Raw genomic sequence first — 18011 nt, 5'->3', positions numbered from 1 at the left:
CATTAAGTCAGTGAAGGACAGGAGGTATTAAGTCCCAGAAGAGACTCTTTTTTTCTTCCTCTAGTTCTTCATATAAAATTATTAGCAATTTGATATTTAGATCCAAGATCAAAAGCTGGAAGGGCCTGGGAAGTCACTTAATCCAACCACCTCATTGTACAGGTGAGAAAAAACAATGTCCATGGACGGGCAGTGTTGTGCCTATGTCTGACAGGAAGGGTCAGGACCTCTTTTTCCCTTGGGTGTATGACCTTGACTCTGCCCTCCATCAGGCTGAGTAAATGACAAGTTGTTCCTCCACTGCTATGAGCAAGAAGGGCAGGAGGATACCAGGAGAAGGCAGAGGAGGGCAGAGCCAGCCTCAGGGCAGACCCAGAGGTGGTCCCATCAGTCCCCCATGTTGGGAGCAAGGCAGGGACTTACCCAAGGATGAGATTACTGGATCCTCAAAAACTAGCATCAGGCTCATGTCTCCTTCTACAACTGGCATCGAGCTCATGTTCTCTTCCACAATTGGCACCGGGTTGTTCTCTTTTACAACTGGCATCGGGCTCACGTTCTCTTACACAACTGGCATCAGGCTCAAGTCTCCTTCCATAACTGACATCAGGCTCATATTCTCTTCCACAACTGGCATAGGCTCACATTCTCTTTCACAACTGGCATTGGGTTCACATTTTCTTCCACAACTGGCGTCGGGTTCATATTCTCTTCCACAACTGACGTCACATTCTCATTCTCTTCCACAACTGACATCAGGCTCCCATCTCCTTCTACAACTGACATTGGGCTCATGTCTCCTTCCACAACTGACATCAAGCTCACTTTCTCTTCCACAACTGGCATTGGGCTCATATCTCCTTCCACAACTGACATCAGGCTCCCATTCTCTTCCACAACTGACATCGGGCTCTCGTCTCCTTCTTCAACTGACATCAGGCTCACGTTTTCTTCCACAACTGGCATTGGGCTCAGTTCTCTTTCCACAATTGGCAGTCTCATGTCTCCTTCCACAATTGGCATAAGTCTCAGGTCTTCTTCCACAATTGGTACCAGGCTCAGGTTCTCTTCCACAATTGGCATCAGTCTCATGTTTCTTTCCACAAATGGCGTCAGTCTCAAGTCTCTTTCCACAACTGGTACCAGGCTCATGTTCTCTTCCACAATTGTCCTCATTTTCCTATTTCCTTCCATAACTGGCATCAGGCTCATATCATCTTCCACAACTGGCACAGGTCACATACCCTTTTCAGCAACTGGCACTGGGTACACATCCTCTACAGAAACTGCCAGGGGACACGACCCATGTCCCTTCTATAAATTGCTAGTGAGCATACAATCTCTTCCCAATCTGGCATCAGGCACTCTTCACAAACCAGCCGAGGATGGACAACACTCCTCTCTGCTTCTCCATTTCTTGCTGTTTTTTCTTTTTCTTCTTGCTCTCCTGGCAGCAGGAGGAACAAGGAGTGGAGGGTACAAAGTTCAATGAGCCACCTTTCACTGTCTAGGGCACCATTCACCGATTCACTGTAATAGGAAGGTCCCAGACATTGTAGCCGGGCTTTAGAACCAACTGGAACGGCCCTGCTAATTGTTTAGGTCATAGAATGGTTCGAGGTAGAGAACGGGTAGGGAAGAGAAGAAGGAAAGAATGGGGGGAGGGAGGACTGTCAGATTCTCATGGATCAAATCCACACTTCGAGGACCAAGCGCACCAGGCCTTCCACAGATACAAATCGGGCCCCCCTCTGAGCCTTGGGAGATGGTCTCGGAGCTTCTAGAACTAAAAAAGCATCATCCCTTGCGTCTGAGCTGGCGAGGGATTTCTCCCCACTTCAGAGAAGCTCGTCTTTGACAAGAGACACACAGATCATCATCAGCCCGTACTGACGCCTGCTTTCTCTGGCCCATAATGTTGGACTGGGGGGTGGGACAACTGGGGAAGAAGAAAGAGTCCAGGTATGGTGGAGGAACAGGCTCAAAGGCTGCTGTGGTCACTGATCAGCTTGGGAGGCTGAATTTTGCCTTGTGAGACTCACTTTCCCTGGATGTAACATAAGAAGGCTAGGCCAGATGAAAGGTATTTCCTGGTCCTACAAGTCACATCTGCGACTTGGGCTCTGCGTGACGCTGGGTGATTCACTGACCGATTCTGGGCCTGTCCCCTCCTCATGAGGTTCATCTCTAAGACTCCTCCACATTTAAACCCATCCTCTGTGACTCGCCAAAAGTAAGATGCCGTGGATGTGGCCCCGAAGGACACAAGATGGCTTCCACAACAGAGAGGAACACGGGAAGAGGAAGTGGGGGAAGTCTTTGTAAAACAATCAAAACATCACTTTTTTGCGTAAAGGCTCAATAAGAACAATGGCTAGAATTTAGATAGCCCTTCCACGTTTGCAAAGCACCACACACTGGCTCATTTGATCCTTACCACTATTATCACCATCACTTTACGAATGACAAACTGAGGCAGACGGGGGTTAAAGCTGGGATCACACAGTTCTGGGACAGAATTTGAACTCAGGTTTTCTTGACTCTTAAACTGTCAAGACTTTTTTTTTTTTGGAGGGAGGGAAAAAAGCATCATTCTGTAAATCGTAATAAAAAAGCGCCACGACTAACCTTGTTAATGGACTACAAAGCGCATCTTTGAGTATGATCCTCATCAAACAAGATGGTACCTCAACTGCCCAGGCCCCATTGGTATAACTGCACTGGGAGCAAATCCACCCCAGGACCCTCAGCCCAGTGGCCCCTTGGTTTCCAGGGTGTCCTGGCACAAAGGCCCACCCCCATGGGCACAATCCCTGCTTATATCTCACCTCGAGGACAAAGGAATCATCACAAAGCCCAACATAATTGTTCCAATGACACACAGGAAGTGCCTTGACGGATGGACAAGCTGTCAGCTTTGGACTTGGGTGCAAATCCTGGTTCCTCTGCTCCCTGCCAATTTGTCTGAAACCAAGTCCCTCCATTCTGATAGTCAGTTTCTTCATCTGTTAAAAGCAGGGTTAGACGGGATGACCTTTGCCACGAACCCATGATCCTCCTGTTCTTATAAAACTGCCAGTGTATTTTGGAAGAGAGGGGTACAGCCACCTGCATCTGGGGTATCTGTATTTATATACCAGCTCCACTGTCAATGACCACTTATTAAGTGCCTACTACGTGCTAGGGACTCGGCTAAGCTGGCGAGAATACAGGACAGCCCCGGCCCTCAAGAAGCATCCCAAGGAGTGAATCTTAGACCTAATCATTTACTGGCAGAACAATTAGATGAGACTGAATAAAACATTAAGTGCTTATTATGGACTCTGCTAAGCCCAGGGAGTGTCACTCCAAGGTCCCTCCCCTCCAGGAGCTTAAGTGCTGATGGGAAAAAACACAGAAGGGGAGAGGAAGCACAAAGAACTCTTTATCCAGTGAGGAAACCCCCTCTGCCAATGAGGATGGGCACTATAGAGTCTTATGGAGCTAATCACTGATATATAGAAGAAAACAGATTTTCTTCTATGTACTTTCATACTATATCCCTCTCCATGCATATGTATATCCATAAAGACATATAAATATACATACCCAGCCATGAGTGTGTGAGGGTGTGTATATGGGCATATACAGATATATACGTATGTACCTGTATACATGTGTGTGCACATACACATAGGTGCGCTGTGCCATGCATGTTGTGTGCATGTGGTTTCAGGTGTATGTGCACACTGTGTATGCATAAGCACACCCGCATAGACATAGGTACATATGTGCATATGCACAAATTGTGTATGATAGGTACATGTGTGCATGTGTATGTACATGTGTATGCATGAACACACTTGCGTATCTATGTGTATATTAATTTATACGCTGTGTATGTATGTGCATAAATATATACTTATACATGCACAAGTGTATATGTCCATATATGTATTTATATACATGTGTGTAGAAAAATACACTAGTAACACTCAGGCACGCTCATCCAGGACTAACTTATTGCTCAGGTACACTGATGTATGAGTGACTTCCTGGCCCTGAATGAGTGAAGGAGCATTTCGGAAGCACTTCCTAGGGGCCGGGCACTGGGGACACAAGCAGAAGGGCGGCCCTGCCCTCCGGGAGCCCACTGGCAGTTTTCAGCTGTGAGCCCGCCTGAGGATCCCTGGGTTCTCCAGGTAAACAGCAAAGAGGAGAGGATCATATAATTCCCACTGATTCCGCCATATCTCTTCCCAACATTGAACAGTCAGTCGGAGCCAAGGTCTCAGCAGCCAGGAGGCCCGTTCACATCCTCAGGAACCGCGGCTACAGCCCCTGGACAGGCACTGTCAGGCCCGGTTATGGAGTGCTCAGTTCTCAGCAGGATGGCTAGGGGACGGCTGCCAGGGCAGGAAGAAGGCCTTAGATTTGCTGGGACTCTTGGGCTGACCACCCACGACCTCTCTGCTTGAGGGATGGTCTTTCGTTGCCAAGGAGAACTGTCAGTGGAGCATCCTGTCTGTCCTCCCTGACCAGTGCGTGTTGGACATCACCGTCTCCACCACAAACAGAGTCTGGAAAACTCAAGCCCTGCTGGTGCCTCAAGGCCTCCTCTCGGCTCCAGGGCCTCGGACGGCACTTGGACAGCAGGAGCTGGTAAATAACCAGGCCACGTGCAAGCATCTGGGCCGTGAGGGCCAGGTCCTGGGGAGGCGGGTCCTGGGGAGGCTGCAGGCTGGCCCTGTGTCCTGCCTTGGACGTCCAACCAGAGAGGCTGTGGGCATGGAGTCAGGAGCTGAGGTGCCCGTGCCCAGAATCTGGAGTGAGCGGAGACCTCACAGGTCCCAGAATGTCAGAGCCGGCAGGACTCTGGCCAGCTTCCTCCTGGCAGACACACAGAAAGGGCGGCCTGTTTCTAGAGACAAGAGTCCCGCCTGCTGGCTTAAGGCTGGCAAAGCTGTTCCTCCACCTGACCCTCACAATAGCCCTCATGGTGCCGGTGGTTCAGTAGCATCCAACTCCTTGGGGCCCTCAGACCGCAGAACAGCAGGCCCTCCCCCTCCACTACCTCTCCAAGTTTGTTCAAACTATCCCTTGCCTCCATGACACTACCTATCCAATTATCCCCATTTTACAATTGAGGAAACTGAGGCAGAGTGCTGTGGGGGGACACAGCTAGGAATCATCTGAAGCTGGTCAATACAGAAATCTGTTTTGTTAGACAATGCATATCTGTTCCAAGGACTTTTTCTATTCCTCTTTCAGTCAGACAAAGGGAGGTGGGAGGAAGAAAAAAGAACTACTCGGCAATTTAAAACACATTTAATTAAAAAGAGAATTCTTTCCACAGTATCCCCGAGAAGCAATTTTCCAGACCCTGATTGAAGGGTCTAGGACCTCATTAATAAAATAAGATGACTTCGATGGTCTCTTTCAGCTCTCAAACTACTAAATGTTGGGTCTGGAGACACAGGACCTGGATTCAAATCTCATCTCCGGTGCTTCCTACCCATGTGACCTGGCCCTAAAAGTCCCTGGGTCTCAGTTTCCTCTTCGGTCAAAGAGTAAAACGGCCTCTCAGCTCTAACCCTCACAATTATTCTCCAAATGAGCAAGATTTGGGTTTTAGCCCCAAGACTGTAGCTCTTGGAATCCAATAATCATCTCCTTATAAAAACCCCCCAGAAAATCAGCACTGACAATTTCTCACAAGGCTAGAATAGAATAGGTGACCTTAACATGCCAGTCTCTGAGATATGGAAGAGCATTTTTAATCGAGAACTCCGTGGGGAGCTCTCAAAACCAAGTCATTTGCATCTTATTAGAATGAAACTTATTTTCGAAGATTTACTTTTCAGTCAACTCTAGATTCTTATCCCAAAGAAAAGAAAATGGCCTCATTTTCACCCTATCTTAAAAGCTCGTCTAAATGTAAATGTTGGCAAAATTAGTTGGATGGGTAAAACTCCAAGATTCATGCCCTCCCTCCTAAGGGACCAAGAGTTTTTGGGGAGCCGCAGATCTCTAAGGGCTCCGACAACCGAACCCCAACGTGCAACAACTGAAGTCAATGGCATTCCACTGCGGAGGGGACCACGCTCAGCCCTGGGGGCACGTTTTAGGGAAGGCATCGGGAAGCTCAGCAACCAGCAAGGACTCGGGCATCACGGTCCGGCAAGAACTGAAGGGAGGGGCTCTCTGGGCTGGCCAAGGAGGCCCCAGGGAATACTTGGCTGAGGGCACTATGGATGCTCAACTCATGAAGAGCTGGGGGTGACACAGAGAGGGTTGTGGGGACTGAGTGTGGTTCACAATACAGCATTTTCCCTCTTTTTGTTGCTGTTTGCTTGTATTTTCTTTTTTTTTTTCTGGTGTGATTTGATTTTTCTTGTGCAGCAAGATAATTGTATAAATATGTATGCATAGATTGGGTTTAACATATATTTCTATCATATGTAACATATATTGGATTACCTGCCATCTTGGGGACAGCGTGGGAGAAGGGGGGGAATTGGAACACAAGGTTTGGCAAGGGCTGACATTGAAAAATTATCCATGCATATTTTTGAAAATAAAAACCTTTAATTAAAAAAAAAAGAACCGAGGATGAAGGATGATGGTGGCCCTCTTGAAGCAATAGGGAGTAGGGGTGTTTTTCTGCTTAGCCCTAGAGGCCAGAACCAGAATCTCTGGGTGAGTGCCAAACTGGTAAATCGAGGCTTGATTCAGGAAGTATTTCCCAAGAGGAAGAAAGGACCGCCTCACGAGATATGGGATCCATCTGCTTCTTGGTCTCAAAACCATTTTTCTTTTTTTTGGCCAGGCAGTTGTAATTAAGTGACTTGCCTAAGTGTTAATTGTCTGAGGCTGGATTTGAACACAGATCCTTGAACTCCTGAGCCAATATTCTATCCACTGTGCCATCCCTGTAAAGGATATTGGAAAGTCTTTGTCTTGTATGGCCCTATCCTCCCAAAACTTGCCTTCGTCCTCAAATGCTTTTGCTTTTATTTTTTCATCTGCACACATGCATAGGAACACGTGCATGTACATGTGTCTTGCCCCATTAGAACGTGAGCCCTCTGAGGGCAGGGCGGTTTACTGTTATCATTATCGATAACTAGCACTGAGAGAGCAGTTTAAAGCCTGCATTTTACAAATACTATTACATTTTATTTTCACACCAAAACCCCACTTTGTTGCTATTTAATTATTTCCAGCGTGTCCCACTTTTCCTGACCCCATTGGAGTTTTCTTGGCAAAGACATTGGAGGAGTTGGCCATTTCCTTCTCCAGCCCATTTTACAGATGAAGACACTGAGACAAATAGGGTAAAGGGACCTGGCCAGTGTCACACAGTTACTGACTCCAGGGCCAGTGTTCTAACCACTGTATTACTTATTTCATTTTTCTATCTGTTATCTCCTGTGTCTCGCACAGTCCCTGGTTTTTTACAGATGTTTTTTAAATGTTTGTGGATTTGGATTGTAGTTGCTTTCTGGAAAGGAGGGAGGAAGGGAGGGAGACAGGCAGAGAAAGAAAGGGAAAGAGGAAGGGAGAGTGGGGAGAAAGAGACAGAGACAAAGAGGCAGAGAGAGAGAGACAGAAAGAGAGAGACAGAGACAGAGAAACAGAAACAGAGAGACAAGAGAGAGAGAATGAGAATATGAATGCAGACCAAAGCAGTCCATTTTCACCTTTTTTATGTTCTTATTCTTGTGGTTTTTCCCTTTTGTTCTGATTTTTCTTCTATATCATGACCAATAAGGAAATACGCTTAAAATCACTGTACATGTATAACCTACATCAGGCTGCTCGCTGTCTTGGAGAGGAGAAAGGTAAGGGAGAAAGGTGAGGGAGGGAGGGAGAGAAAATAATTTGGAACTCAAAATCTTACAAAAACGAATGTTGGGAACTATCTTTACTTGTAATTGGAAAAATAAAATACTATTTAACCAAACCCGATAAGCTAGCTCTGGTAAGAAATAAGGCTGCTTCATCATGAAACAAGGGTCAAGGAGAGTATGGGGTGCAGATATCTGAGGACAGCAGAGGAAGCAGAGGTGAGGGTCTATGGGTAGAGAATGGGACAAACCTTCAGAAATAATAATGTAGAATACTGGCGGGGGGGAGGGGGCTGACTGACCTTTGGCATTTACTACAGTTTCTTCCCTTCCAGAGGCCGAAGTGGACTCGGAGGCCCTGCCCACTTCTGGACCTAGTATTTCCTGTCAAACGCAACCTCATCATTTGGCCCGAATTCTTGTTTCTTAAGAGGGGAGCAGGGTTTAATGAAAGTTACCACAGCCAGCAATGACACGGGGACAAACAAGACGCGACAGTGAAGCTTATCGTTTTTAATTTTAATTTCTTCTAACTGCACAGTCTCTCCTGCCCTCCCTGCACACCCTCTGCCCCCTTCAGAACGCATGAAATACGAGACCCACTGCACACATGTAATCATTTCTGCGTCAGTCATGTTCCCCCCAAATGCTATCGAAGCTTTGTCTCTCTCACATACTCCCATCCCCTTCACCACTATCCCTTTCCTCCACAATTTTAATCAACACAAATGAGCAGGGGAAAGAAAGGGGGAGGGTGCAAGGATAGAGGGGTGCTGGAGACTCCCAGGGGCCGGCTGCCCACAGCCCAGCCAGCAGGCTCACGCCTGAGTATCGGGGACTGGCATGACATTGAGGGATTAAAAACTTCAGTGGGGCATGGCCCAGTTTCCCCTGGAGCAGAACTCTCCCTGAAACAGCCCTCTCTGTCTGTTCTACTCATGGTGCCATCCCCCCATGGGGATTGCAGCCCACTTATCAGAAAATTAAACTGCACGGTCTCCCCCCCAAAGCTCCTTTTGGCTTAATCGCTGCCACTCAGGCTGTCTGCAGGGAGGGATGGGATGGGATGACGTGTGGTGCCCCGGTCGCCCTCCCAGCCTGCAACACCATCTGCCAATTAAATAAATAACGTCACTCCTCTCGGCAGAGTTAAGAGCTTCCTTCACCGAACGGGACCCACCAAGAGCCCCTTCTGAGGACGAGTTAGTGGCTTGAAATATCACTCCCCTAATGGGGGAAACGGAGATCTTAACACATTTCATTATGGAAAAATATTTCATTTTCACATCGAGCAAGTTCTGTCCCCAGAAGAATGGAAGCCAAGAGATCCCTGCCTTTGATAACAGAGCCGATTCCGAGTCTCTGGATTCTATTAAATACGCACTAAATCGCAGAGCTTTTGTTCTGCCCGAGAATGGAACAGAAGGAGCCCCCACAGCTCTGTAAATGTTATCTGAAGCTGAGATTTGGCAGGGGAGGGAGGAAGAAATTGGGAAGAGACTTTTAAGTTGCCTTCATCGCTGTTCAGTAGTTTTCAGCTGTGTCCGACTCTCTGTGACCCCATTTGGGTTTTTCTTGGCCAGGACCCTGAAAGGCTTTTTCATTTCCTTTTCCAGCTCATTTTATGGATGAGAAAGCTGAGACTTGTCGGGATCACACAGCTAGGAAATACATGAGGCTACATTTGAACTTGCATCTTCCTGACTCCAAGCCCAGCATTCTATTGCACCGAGTCACCTGGCTGCCTTATCTCCTTCTCCACATATTCCCTACTTTTTAAATCCAGTCCAACACAAGTGGTTACCATGATCCATTATTAACAATTTTCTGTGTTAGGTGGCAGGCTGGAAATTGGGAGCATCTGGAGGGACTTAGATTCCACCCAATTCCAGAGCTACAGTCCTCGCTCTGCAGCCCCAACCTGACTGTGGGAACGATGGCCTCCCCCGGAGCCTGAGCCCCCATCGGTGGGTCTGCCTTCACACTCGACTCAATGGCACAACTGGCAAAGAGCATTTACTGAAATGGCCCAGCACAAACATCAGAAAGAGCCGGTCTCCGCTGCACCTCCGGCAAATACACAAAACAAGAGCGAGAAAAGCAGACAGCACCACGAGAAGTGGGGGATTCCAGGGGAACAGATCATACATGGGGATGGGGAGCGCAAAGTCGGGTACAAAGAGTGGAAAGGAGTCCGGAGGGAGGGGGGAAGGGGGAAGGAGAGAGAAATGGCTCTTGGATAGATGGCTCTGCCAGTGAGCATCCTCAGAGAGTCAGGCCCACCTGACCCTGCGGCAACAAGGACCAGAGCCTTCTGGGAAGGGCACTCCCATTCCTAGAAATAATCCACAACTTCTGATGTTCCCCTTGAGCTCGAAGGACTGGCCCCAGACAGTGACTTTTCCAGCCTCAGGGACCAAAGGCTTTCCAGCTCTTGGCACCTAAAGTGAGGCTGGAGGCAAGTCAGGACTCTAAGAGCCAGAGGCGGAGGGAAGGCATTCCAGGCCTCACACAGAGCCATGGGAAATGGCTCGAAATGGGAATTACGGTAATCCTGGAAAAGTGGGCCAGAGCCACATTGTAGAGGGCTTCCAAAGCTGACCAAGGATCGGGGGGAAAAAAATCAAAGATAAAAATAAAGTCTTTTTAGAGATAATGAAGCAAGACTGTATCCTCAGAGAAGGAAAGTGGGGGACTACCAGAGCAGACAGTCACACTATACCGTGTTTTTTACTTGTTTTTCCTTTGTTATAAAGAAAGGTTCATTCTGGAGAGAGAGGAGGAATGCCTTGGTATTGCCATAAATGAGCATAATGTAAAAGACAAATATTATATATGTGTGTGTGTGTACATGTATTGTGTGCACTTGTGTATATATGCATGTGCATGTATACACACATGTGCATTACGCAACATGCATCTGTAATGAGCTTTCTATGCTCATTATATTATATACACTGTGTACATGTGCATGCATTACACAGTACATAGCCATACATATAAGTATGTGATTACATGTATGTATGTCTGTGCATAAAAGCTTCATTTATTTTTATATACACGTACGTACAAGTATATATGAATGAAAGTGTTTTTTTAAAGTTCACCAGACCTGCAAGCAAAACTTGTCCGCCGGGGCAATGCTCCTGCCCGCGGCAACCACGTCTCTGAAAAGATCCGGCGGGAGCGAGGACGTGCTCATCTCCATCCCTATTGGTCTCCTTTCTTCAGATGAGGAATCGGAACATATTCATCACAGGTGAGCTCCCTGGGGCTCTCCATCAGCAGGACAGCTGCCCCGTCTCTGCTCTAAGGCTCCTCTCCTCCTCTCTCTGCCCAACCCTGACCTCAAAGATCCCACGATTAACCTGGAAAGGGCAGCTGGAATCCAGCAGAATCACGTCCTCACCCTAGCCCCTCTACTCAGCTAATTCAATGATTAATAATTTACTATTTATATCAGTGACTAATTAGCACAATCTCCATATTTACGCCAATTACCTGTTTTTCCATTACAAAAATGTCCATTACCGTCATCACTCTTTTTCTTAGAGTAATAGGAGACCAGGGTAGGAAGAACATGAGGTTGGAGTGAGGAAGACAAGTTCCAATTACATGCGAAACCATTTCCCTGCTAGATCACAGGCACATCTCTTAGCCTTCCTCGGTTATTAGTCATCAAGGTACCATGGAAAGAGAAGGAAGTTAGAGGACCTGGATTCAAATCCCACCACTAAGGCTTAAAACCAGTGTGACGTGGGCAAGGTACTGGACGTTCCCAGTCTCAATTTCCTCCTCTGTAAAAGGAAGAAGCAAAACAAGATTACCCTCTGAGGCCCCTAGGATCCTCATCTGTAAAATGGGTTTTATAGTGAGTTAGTAGCCACTAGTTTCATGTAAAGACTATAAAGACTTAAAAACAAGCTAATCTCATAAAGCACTTTGTAAATATCTTAACGCACTTTAGAAATAATGTCAGCTGTTCTTATTACAAGCAGTACCGATAATGTATGTGTGTGTATATAGACATGTATTTTCTTTTAAATTTAGAAAGCACTTTACAAATATGTTCTTATTTGTCTCTTACAACGTTTCTGATAGGTAGATACTATTACAATCCTCATTTTACACGTGAGACAACGGAGGCAGGCAGAGGTCACATAGATAGGAAGTATCTGAGGCTGAATTTAAACCCAGGTCTTCTGGACCCTAAATCTTACTGCTTTCTCCACTGTGCTGCCTAATCCTCTATACTATTACATCCATGCATCATGATTATTATTCATCACACTCATTTGCGATGATCCAGCCAGCCCTCGCTTAAATCCAATTTATTTGCAGGTCATAGCATCATCCCCCATTTACTAAGCAGTAAATGAATAAATGGATGGATGGAGAGGTAAACAGATAAATAAAGGCAATGGATAAATACATAAAGAAAAATGAATGAAAAATAAGGAAAAAAGAATGAAGGACAAACCCCAATTATGATTGTTGCTGTAGAGAAGAGAGATTCTTACTTGCCACATTTTTACAAAATGTTTCCTCCTCCTATCTCAGGTACTGTTGGTTGCCTGGCTAGTAGGTGCTAGAGCGTCATCTCTGAAAGTGCCCCAATCCACTGCTCTGAGACTCATGGAGCATCCCCTGAGCCCTCCAAGACTTCCTATGCACAAGGCAGTCCTGATAGACGTGAGCATCATCTCCAACACACAACTGTGGGGTCTACATCGCTTCTAGACATCCCTGAAAACACCCCCATGTGCACATGCAAAATAATAAAAAAGAATCATATAATGCAGAGAAAAGTGTGAACCTGACCCTTTCCAACTGGTACCTGGACGAACGCCTGGGCACATGGCAAGGGCCCACGCCTTGCTCCCCCCTAGGAGCCCCTCTCCGGGCCCTCCCACCCCCGTCAGCCCTCTTCACTGCCGACGACACGGTCCAGCGTTAAAGTTTGTGGGAGCCCAGACCCGGCACAGTGGGGGCCCTGCCCCCTCAGAGCCCCTGGCCCACGGCACGTGGCCCATCTAGCCATGGCCGTCACGTAGCGCAGCACCACGAACTGAATTAAGCAGCTATTACTCCACAGAGTGACACAATAAATTACAGAGCTCCAATCGTGTCAGGAGGCAACGCTGTTAATGGGCCCATTAGAATTCTCCCACGGGCAGTTCAAATGACTCCAATTTCAATGAAAATATGAGATTCATCATTCACAGGCTCCCAGCTCCTCCACAGCGGCTGACAGAGGCGCTCCCAAAGCCGCCGGCTCCCTTCCCCGCTTCGGGTTAGCTGCCTCGGCCTGTTTAACCAGCTACGACCCGAGACGGTAACGGCCAGCACAGGGCACGGAACTCACCTCAGACTCCGATTTGGACGGCACGTCTTCGGCAGCGGCGGGGGTGGGCAAGGCCGCCCACGTGACGCTGGCGTGGGAAGACGACGGCAAGCTCGCCACCCCGTTTTTCACTCGCTCTGTGGAATGTGACTTGGGCCCCTGCCATCCCGGGTTTTCTGAAATAGAGACCTGGAATGATGTCAAGTATTTTCTACATCCAACATGCACAGAGTCCTAAATGTCCACCTCATCTTACAGGATATCACCCGGCTCGACTTACCATGGGGCGGCATCACAGGGGACCTGGGTTAAAGGGGTTGCCGACTGTCCCCTTCATGGCATAAGCAAGCGGACACTCAAGCAGTGTGAGGTTTGGGACTGACCTCTCTCTAAGAGCTTTATTATCATCTCAAATACGTATTTGCTGACCATTTTACTAGAGTCAGGAACTAAAATGAGATCCTCTGATGTCCTTTTAGGGCAACTGGCACAACTGCCTGCAGATCTGGACCAAGTTTTTAAAAGTAAAATCTAATCTTGCCCCTGAGTTCTGAAAGCCGGCTTGCCCAGAGCCTGGGCTTCAGCCTCCAAAGTGAGAGGCCCCAGATGCAGACCCAGAGACTCTAGGCAAGTCGCTCAGTGATAAGGTAAGAAAGGAAGCTTCTTCGTCATTCATTCAACTCATTCTCTACATACCTATTAAGTGTCAGCCCCTGCTAAGTGCTGGGAATAAAAAAATCAGGATTTCCCTACGTGAGTATTTCTCAAAATGTGCCCCAGCAACTCCAGGGGGGTTCTGAGACCCAGAAATTTAGAAGGTCAAAACGATTTCATAATAATACCAAAACATTTTAAATTTCCAACACGGCAAATGTCGATGGGTATAACCTATATAAACGAGACCTCTCTGGGGATTTAGTCAATAATTTTTAAGAATGTGAAGGGATAGGGCAGCTAGGTGGTGCAGCGGATAGAGCGCTAGCCCTGAAGTCAGGAGGACCTGAGTTCAAATCTGGCCTCAGACACTTAACACTTCCTAGCTGTGTGACCCTGAGCAAGTCACTTAATCCCAATTGCCTTAGCAAAATAAATTTTAAAAAAAATAAATAAATAAAAGAATGTGAAGGTATCCTGAGCCCAACACATGGGAGAAATGTTGGGCTACCCCACTGAAAGCACAGCTCTGGTCAGATCCTTTCTTCCTCCCTCAGTACCCCCCACTTACTATAAAAGGTGAGAATTAAGGAGGGCGGGGCCCTGCTAGTTAGAAAATGCTAGGATTATTGTGCCAAATGTCAGGCTCTAGAGGGGTTCGAACACTATCTGGGGAGGAATCGGATAAGTGTGAAAGAATCCAAAGGAAGGCACTCAAGGTTTCCAAGCTCCAGTCATCTCAGAAATAAAGATGTTAGCCACAGAGAAAAGAGGGAGGGCAATCGTAGCCTTCCCGGATCCGCGGGCCTGGTATCTGACCAGTCCTACAGAGCGGGACGCCCGCCATGCACTGAGAATGCCAGCTAAGCAACACGCTGCCCGTTCTTGGGGCCTAAAGTCCAAGGGAAGGAGGTAAAAGGAGGTATACATGGGGAAGGGGGCTAAGACTTGATGGTCCCCGGCAGGACGGATCTCCTGCAGAGCCGGGGACATCCTCCTCCCTGCAGGTCTTTACACTGTAACTGGGTGCCCCGCCTACTGTGGAAGGGCTTCCTGGGGGGAGGGAGGGAGGGCCCCTGGGGCTCCCCGACTCCGCGATGCCATAGAGCTCCTCCCTGCTAGTCGGTGAGGTCCCACTTCCCAGCGAGGTCATCACACACACAAAGCGTCACTTCTGGCTCTCCAAAACTTCCTTCCCTCTCCCCCTCGGGTATAAACAGAAAGCACTTTAGAGACCTTTGCGGCTCTACCCCAACAGGAGATCACTGGAAGGGTCTGGGTGTAGTCTGTGGAGTCGGGAACCAGAATATCCAGATTCACGCCAGCTGCGAGACCCCAGCAAGTCCCCCTGCTGGTGCCCAAGGGCCGCTCTGGAGCTCCCTAATCAATCACGGCCTGATGGAAACAGACCTTCAATGGCACATCACAGGAGAGCAGCTGGGGGCCCGTCAGGAAGGCTCCTTTTTCTGAGTTTGAATCCGGCCTCAGACATTTACTACCTGGGAGACCCTGGACCAGCTATTGAACGCTGTCTGCCTCAGTTTTGTCATCTGTAAAATAGGTTGGAGCATCTCTGCCAAGAAATCCCCAATGGGGTCACAGAGAGCCAGACATAATACATGACATAATATAATGTAATGATATCAATATTTATAACTCTCAGACTGATGGTACCAAAAAGTAAACAAAGCATTTATTAAGCACTTACTATACATGAGCCATTCTCTGCTCAAGAAGCCCACCCTCTAACAAGCAGAGGCAGCGAATGAAGTGGTTTGAGCTATCCGTCAGAGGAGAGGGGTAGACAAGCTCGGGGGTGACTTTTCTGTCCAATCAGTTCAACAAATGCTGATGGAGATCCTTGGAGCAAAGATTCAGAGGCAGAAGGGATTTCCAGAGTCAAAATCCTCCCCGTCACAAATGGGGAAATTGAGATCCAAATTCGGTGACTTGCCAGGGTCAGTTGAGAACATGTGGCTGAGCTGAGATCCTAATAGGGTCCCGGGATTTGAGGAACCATGGGGAGACCCCCTGCATTTCCCGTTCTTACCTGGGCTTCTACAGCTTCTTGTGACCCCATGGTCCCGGGGAAGCATCTTTCTCTAGTAGTTTCCCAAAGTGCCTCCTCCTCCAGGAAGACTTGCCTGATCCTGGCCCTCAAACACTGTCCATACCTCCGTGGTGCACACGTCCTATTTCCGGTGGGGACCATGGAAACCACGCCCAGTTAGGAGCATCTCCCCCTGCTCAGCACACTCAGAACTTTAGCTTTGCTAGGGACCCCGCAAAGGCAGAGTGACTTACCTGGGCCCCCAGGTGGGCCCGGGCACAAATAGGCCCTTAGCTCCCGGGGGCAGCACTCTGGAGCTAGAAGGGATCTCAGACGCCAGCGCGCCCGCACAAAGAGCCGAGGTCCAGACCGCTAACGGCCAGACCGGGGAGGGCCTCAGCGCCCAGCTGCTCTCCTTAAGACAGTTCATTCCACTTTGGGAGACTCCAAATGCACAATTTTTTTCCATGATGTCAAGCCCAAATATTTCCAAATTGATTTTTTCACTAAACTTTATGCTCTGAGTGCAACAATTCTGGTTCTTTTTTTTTTTTTTTTTTTTTTTTTAAGTTTAGGGCTCCCCTTCTTACCCAGGCTGAAGGACGGGGGCTACCCACAGGTCTGATCTCACTAACTGCTCTTTCTGACCTGCGGCAAGCTGGAACCCCCCACCTCCTCCGCAGCTCCCAGGGGTGCCCCATACCGATGACTTGGGGCAGAGGCCTGGTGGGCACAGAGCCCCTGCCTCTCCCTCAGGTGGTCCCAGACTTCATCAGAAATGCACGCTTCACAGGAGGGAGTCCAACCCTTCTGTCTTCCAGATAAGGAAACTGAGTCCCAGCAAAGTAAACACAGCTTGCCCACAGTCAGATGCAGCCAAGTGAATTGAATTAAAGACAGACTTTTTCCTCTGTCCCGGACTAGCATGTTCATTCAGGGTCGGAATGGGGAGCTCCAGAAAGACTATTCAATTTAACATTTATGTAACTTTAATGATAATGTGTTATTCAGTTTAATTGAGCAAGCTTTTATTAATGTGCCAAGCATTGTGCCAGAGGCAGAAGATAAAAAGAAAAATGATTTCCGTCCTCGTGAGGGCTCGGGAGAGAAAGCTAAAAATCAACATCCTGTAGGAGAATCAGTAGATTGTACAAAAGCCGTCATAGTTTATTACTTTAAAGGGACACGTAAATAATCAGATTCTACTGAAGCAAACAGAAGCTCAGGTGTAGACCAAACAGAAACTCAGGTGTAGACTAAACAGAAGTTCAGATGTGGACTAAACAGAAACTCAGGTGTAGACTAAACAGAAGTTCAGATGTGGACTAAACAGAAGCTCAAGTGTGGACCAGCTGTTGGGAATTCAGGTGAGAAGGCCCACAGGGCCAGGAAATAAAGGGCTCAAGAGTGCATCCCCAAGGTGGGCTACCATGGCTCAAGTGGCAACTGAAATAAAAGGGGGAGGGAGAAGACCCAAGCCCGAACCGGAGCTGTCACCCCGAGGAAGGAGTCAAAAACGCAGTCAAGTCAACCAACATTTATTAAGCGCTTCCTATTTACAAGGCACTGAGCCCAGTGCTGGGGACACAAAGGGGAGCCCGACACACTGCGCGGGTCCGGACCACTGGATTTTCGGGTGCCCCTCCGCAAACAGAGGCATGGGGCTCCTCAAGCGGGGCCATCGAGGATTATCTCACCAACATCTTCCACACTTAGGAACCCTCGGCTGCAACAAACAGAACAAGCAGGTCGCAACACCCTGGGGAGACGGAGGGGTCATGGCAGCCCAAGAGCATCAAGGGAACGTGGCTGAGCGGCCCTCGGCGCTGGCAGGCAACACTGCCCTCCCTGCGCCTCGGCGCCCCGAGGCGGGCCTCCTGCGGTCCAGGCTGGCTCCGATGATGGTCCCAGCGGCCGAGTCCTGGGGTGTCCTCCCCCAAATGCACGGCAGAAGACTGTGAAGGAAGGGAGGATCTCCCCAGCTGGATGGAGGGGAAGGGGAAGAGTCAGCATGAACCAAGCAGAGAAATGAGAGCAGTGGGGGGAAGATGGAGGCGAGGAAGGACTCCCCTGAGATGGTCACAGAGAGTCTGTTAGGGGAGAAGCGAGGCAAGAGAAGGGGGGCGAGCGCCAG

The 18011-nt window shown here is 48.3% G+C and overlaps 1 protein-coding gene across 1 annotated transcript in view; it reads right to left on the bottom strand.

Annotated features, from left to right (window-relative positions):
- OSBPL10 (oxysterol binding protein like 10) overlaps window positions 1-18011 on the bottom strand; it is a 187829-nt gene that overhangs the window by 53014 nt on the left and 116804 nt on the right. The window contains 1 exon segment of the mRNA XM_074267278.1: window positions 13195-13349. Within this exon segment, the coding sequence (XP_074123379.1) occupies window positions 13195-13349 (155 nt within the window).

The sequence above is a fragment of the Sminthopsis crassicaudata genome, chromosome 5 (assembly GCF_048593235.1).
Source record: "Sminthopsis crassicaudata isolate SCR6 chromosome 5, ASM4859323v1, whole genome shotgun sequence".
Lineage (NCBI taxonomy): Eukaryota > Metazoa > Chordata > Mammalia > Dasyuromorphia > Dasyuridae > Sminthopsis > Sminthopsis crassicaudata.
The sequence above is the reverse complement of the archived record's forward strand: the minus strand, read 5'-3'. Positions and strand labels throughout refer to the sequence as shown.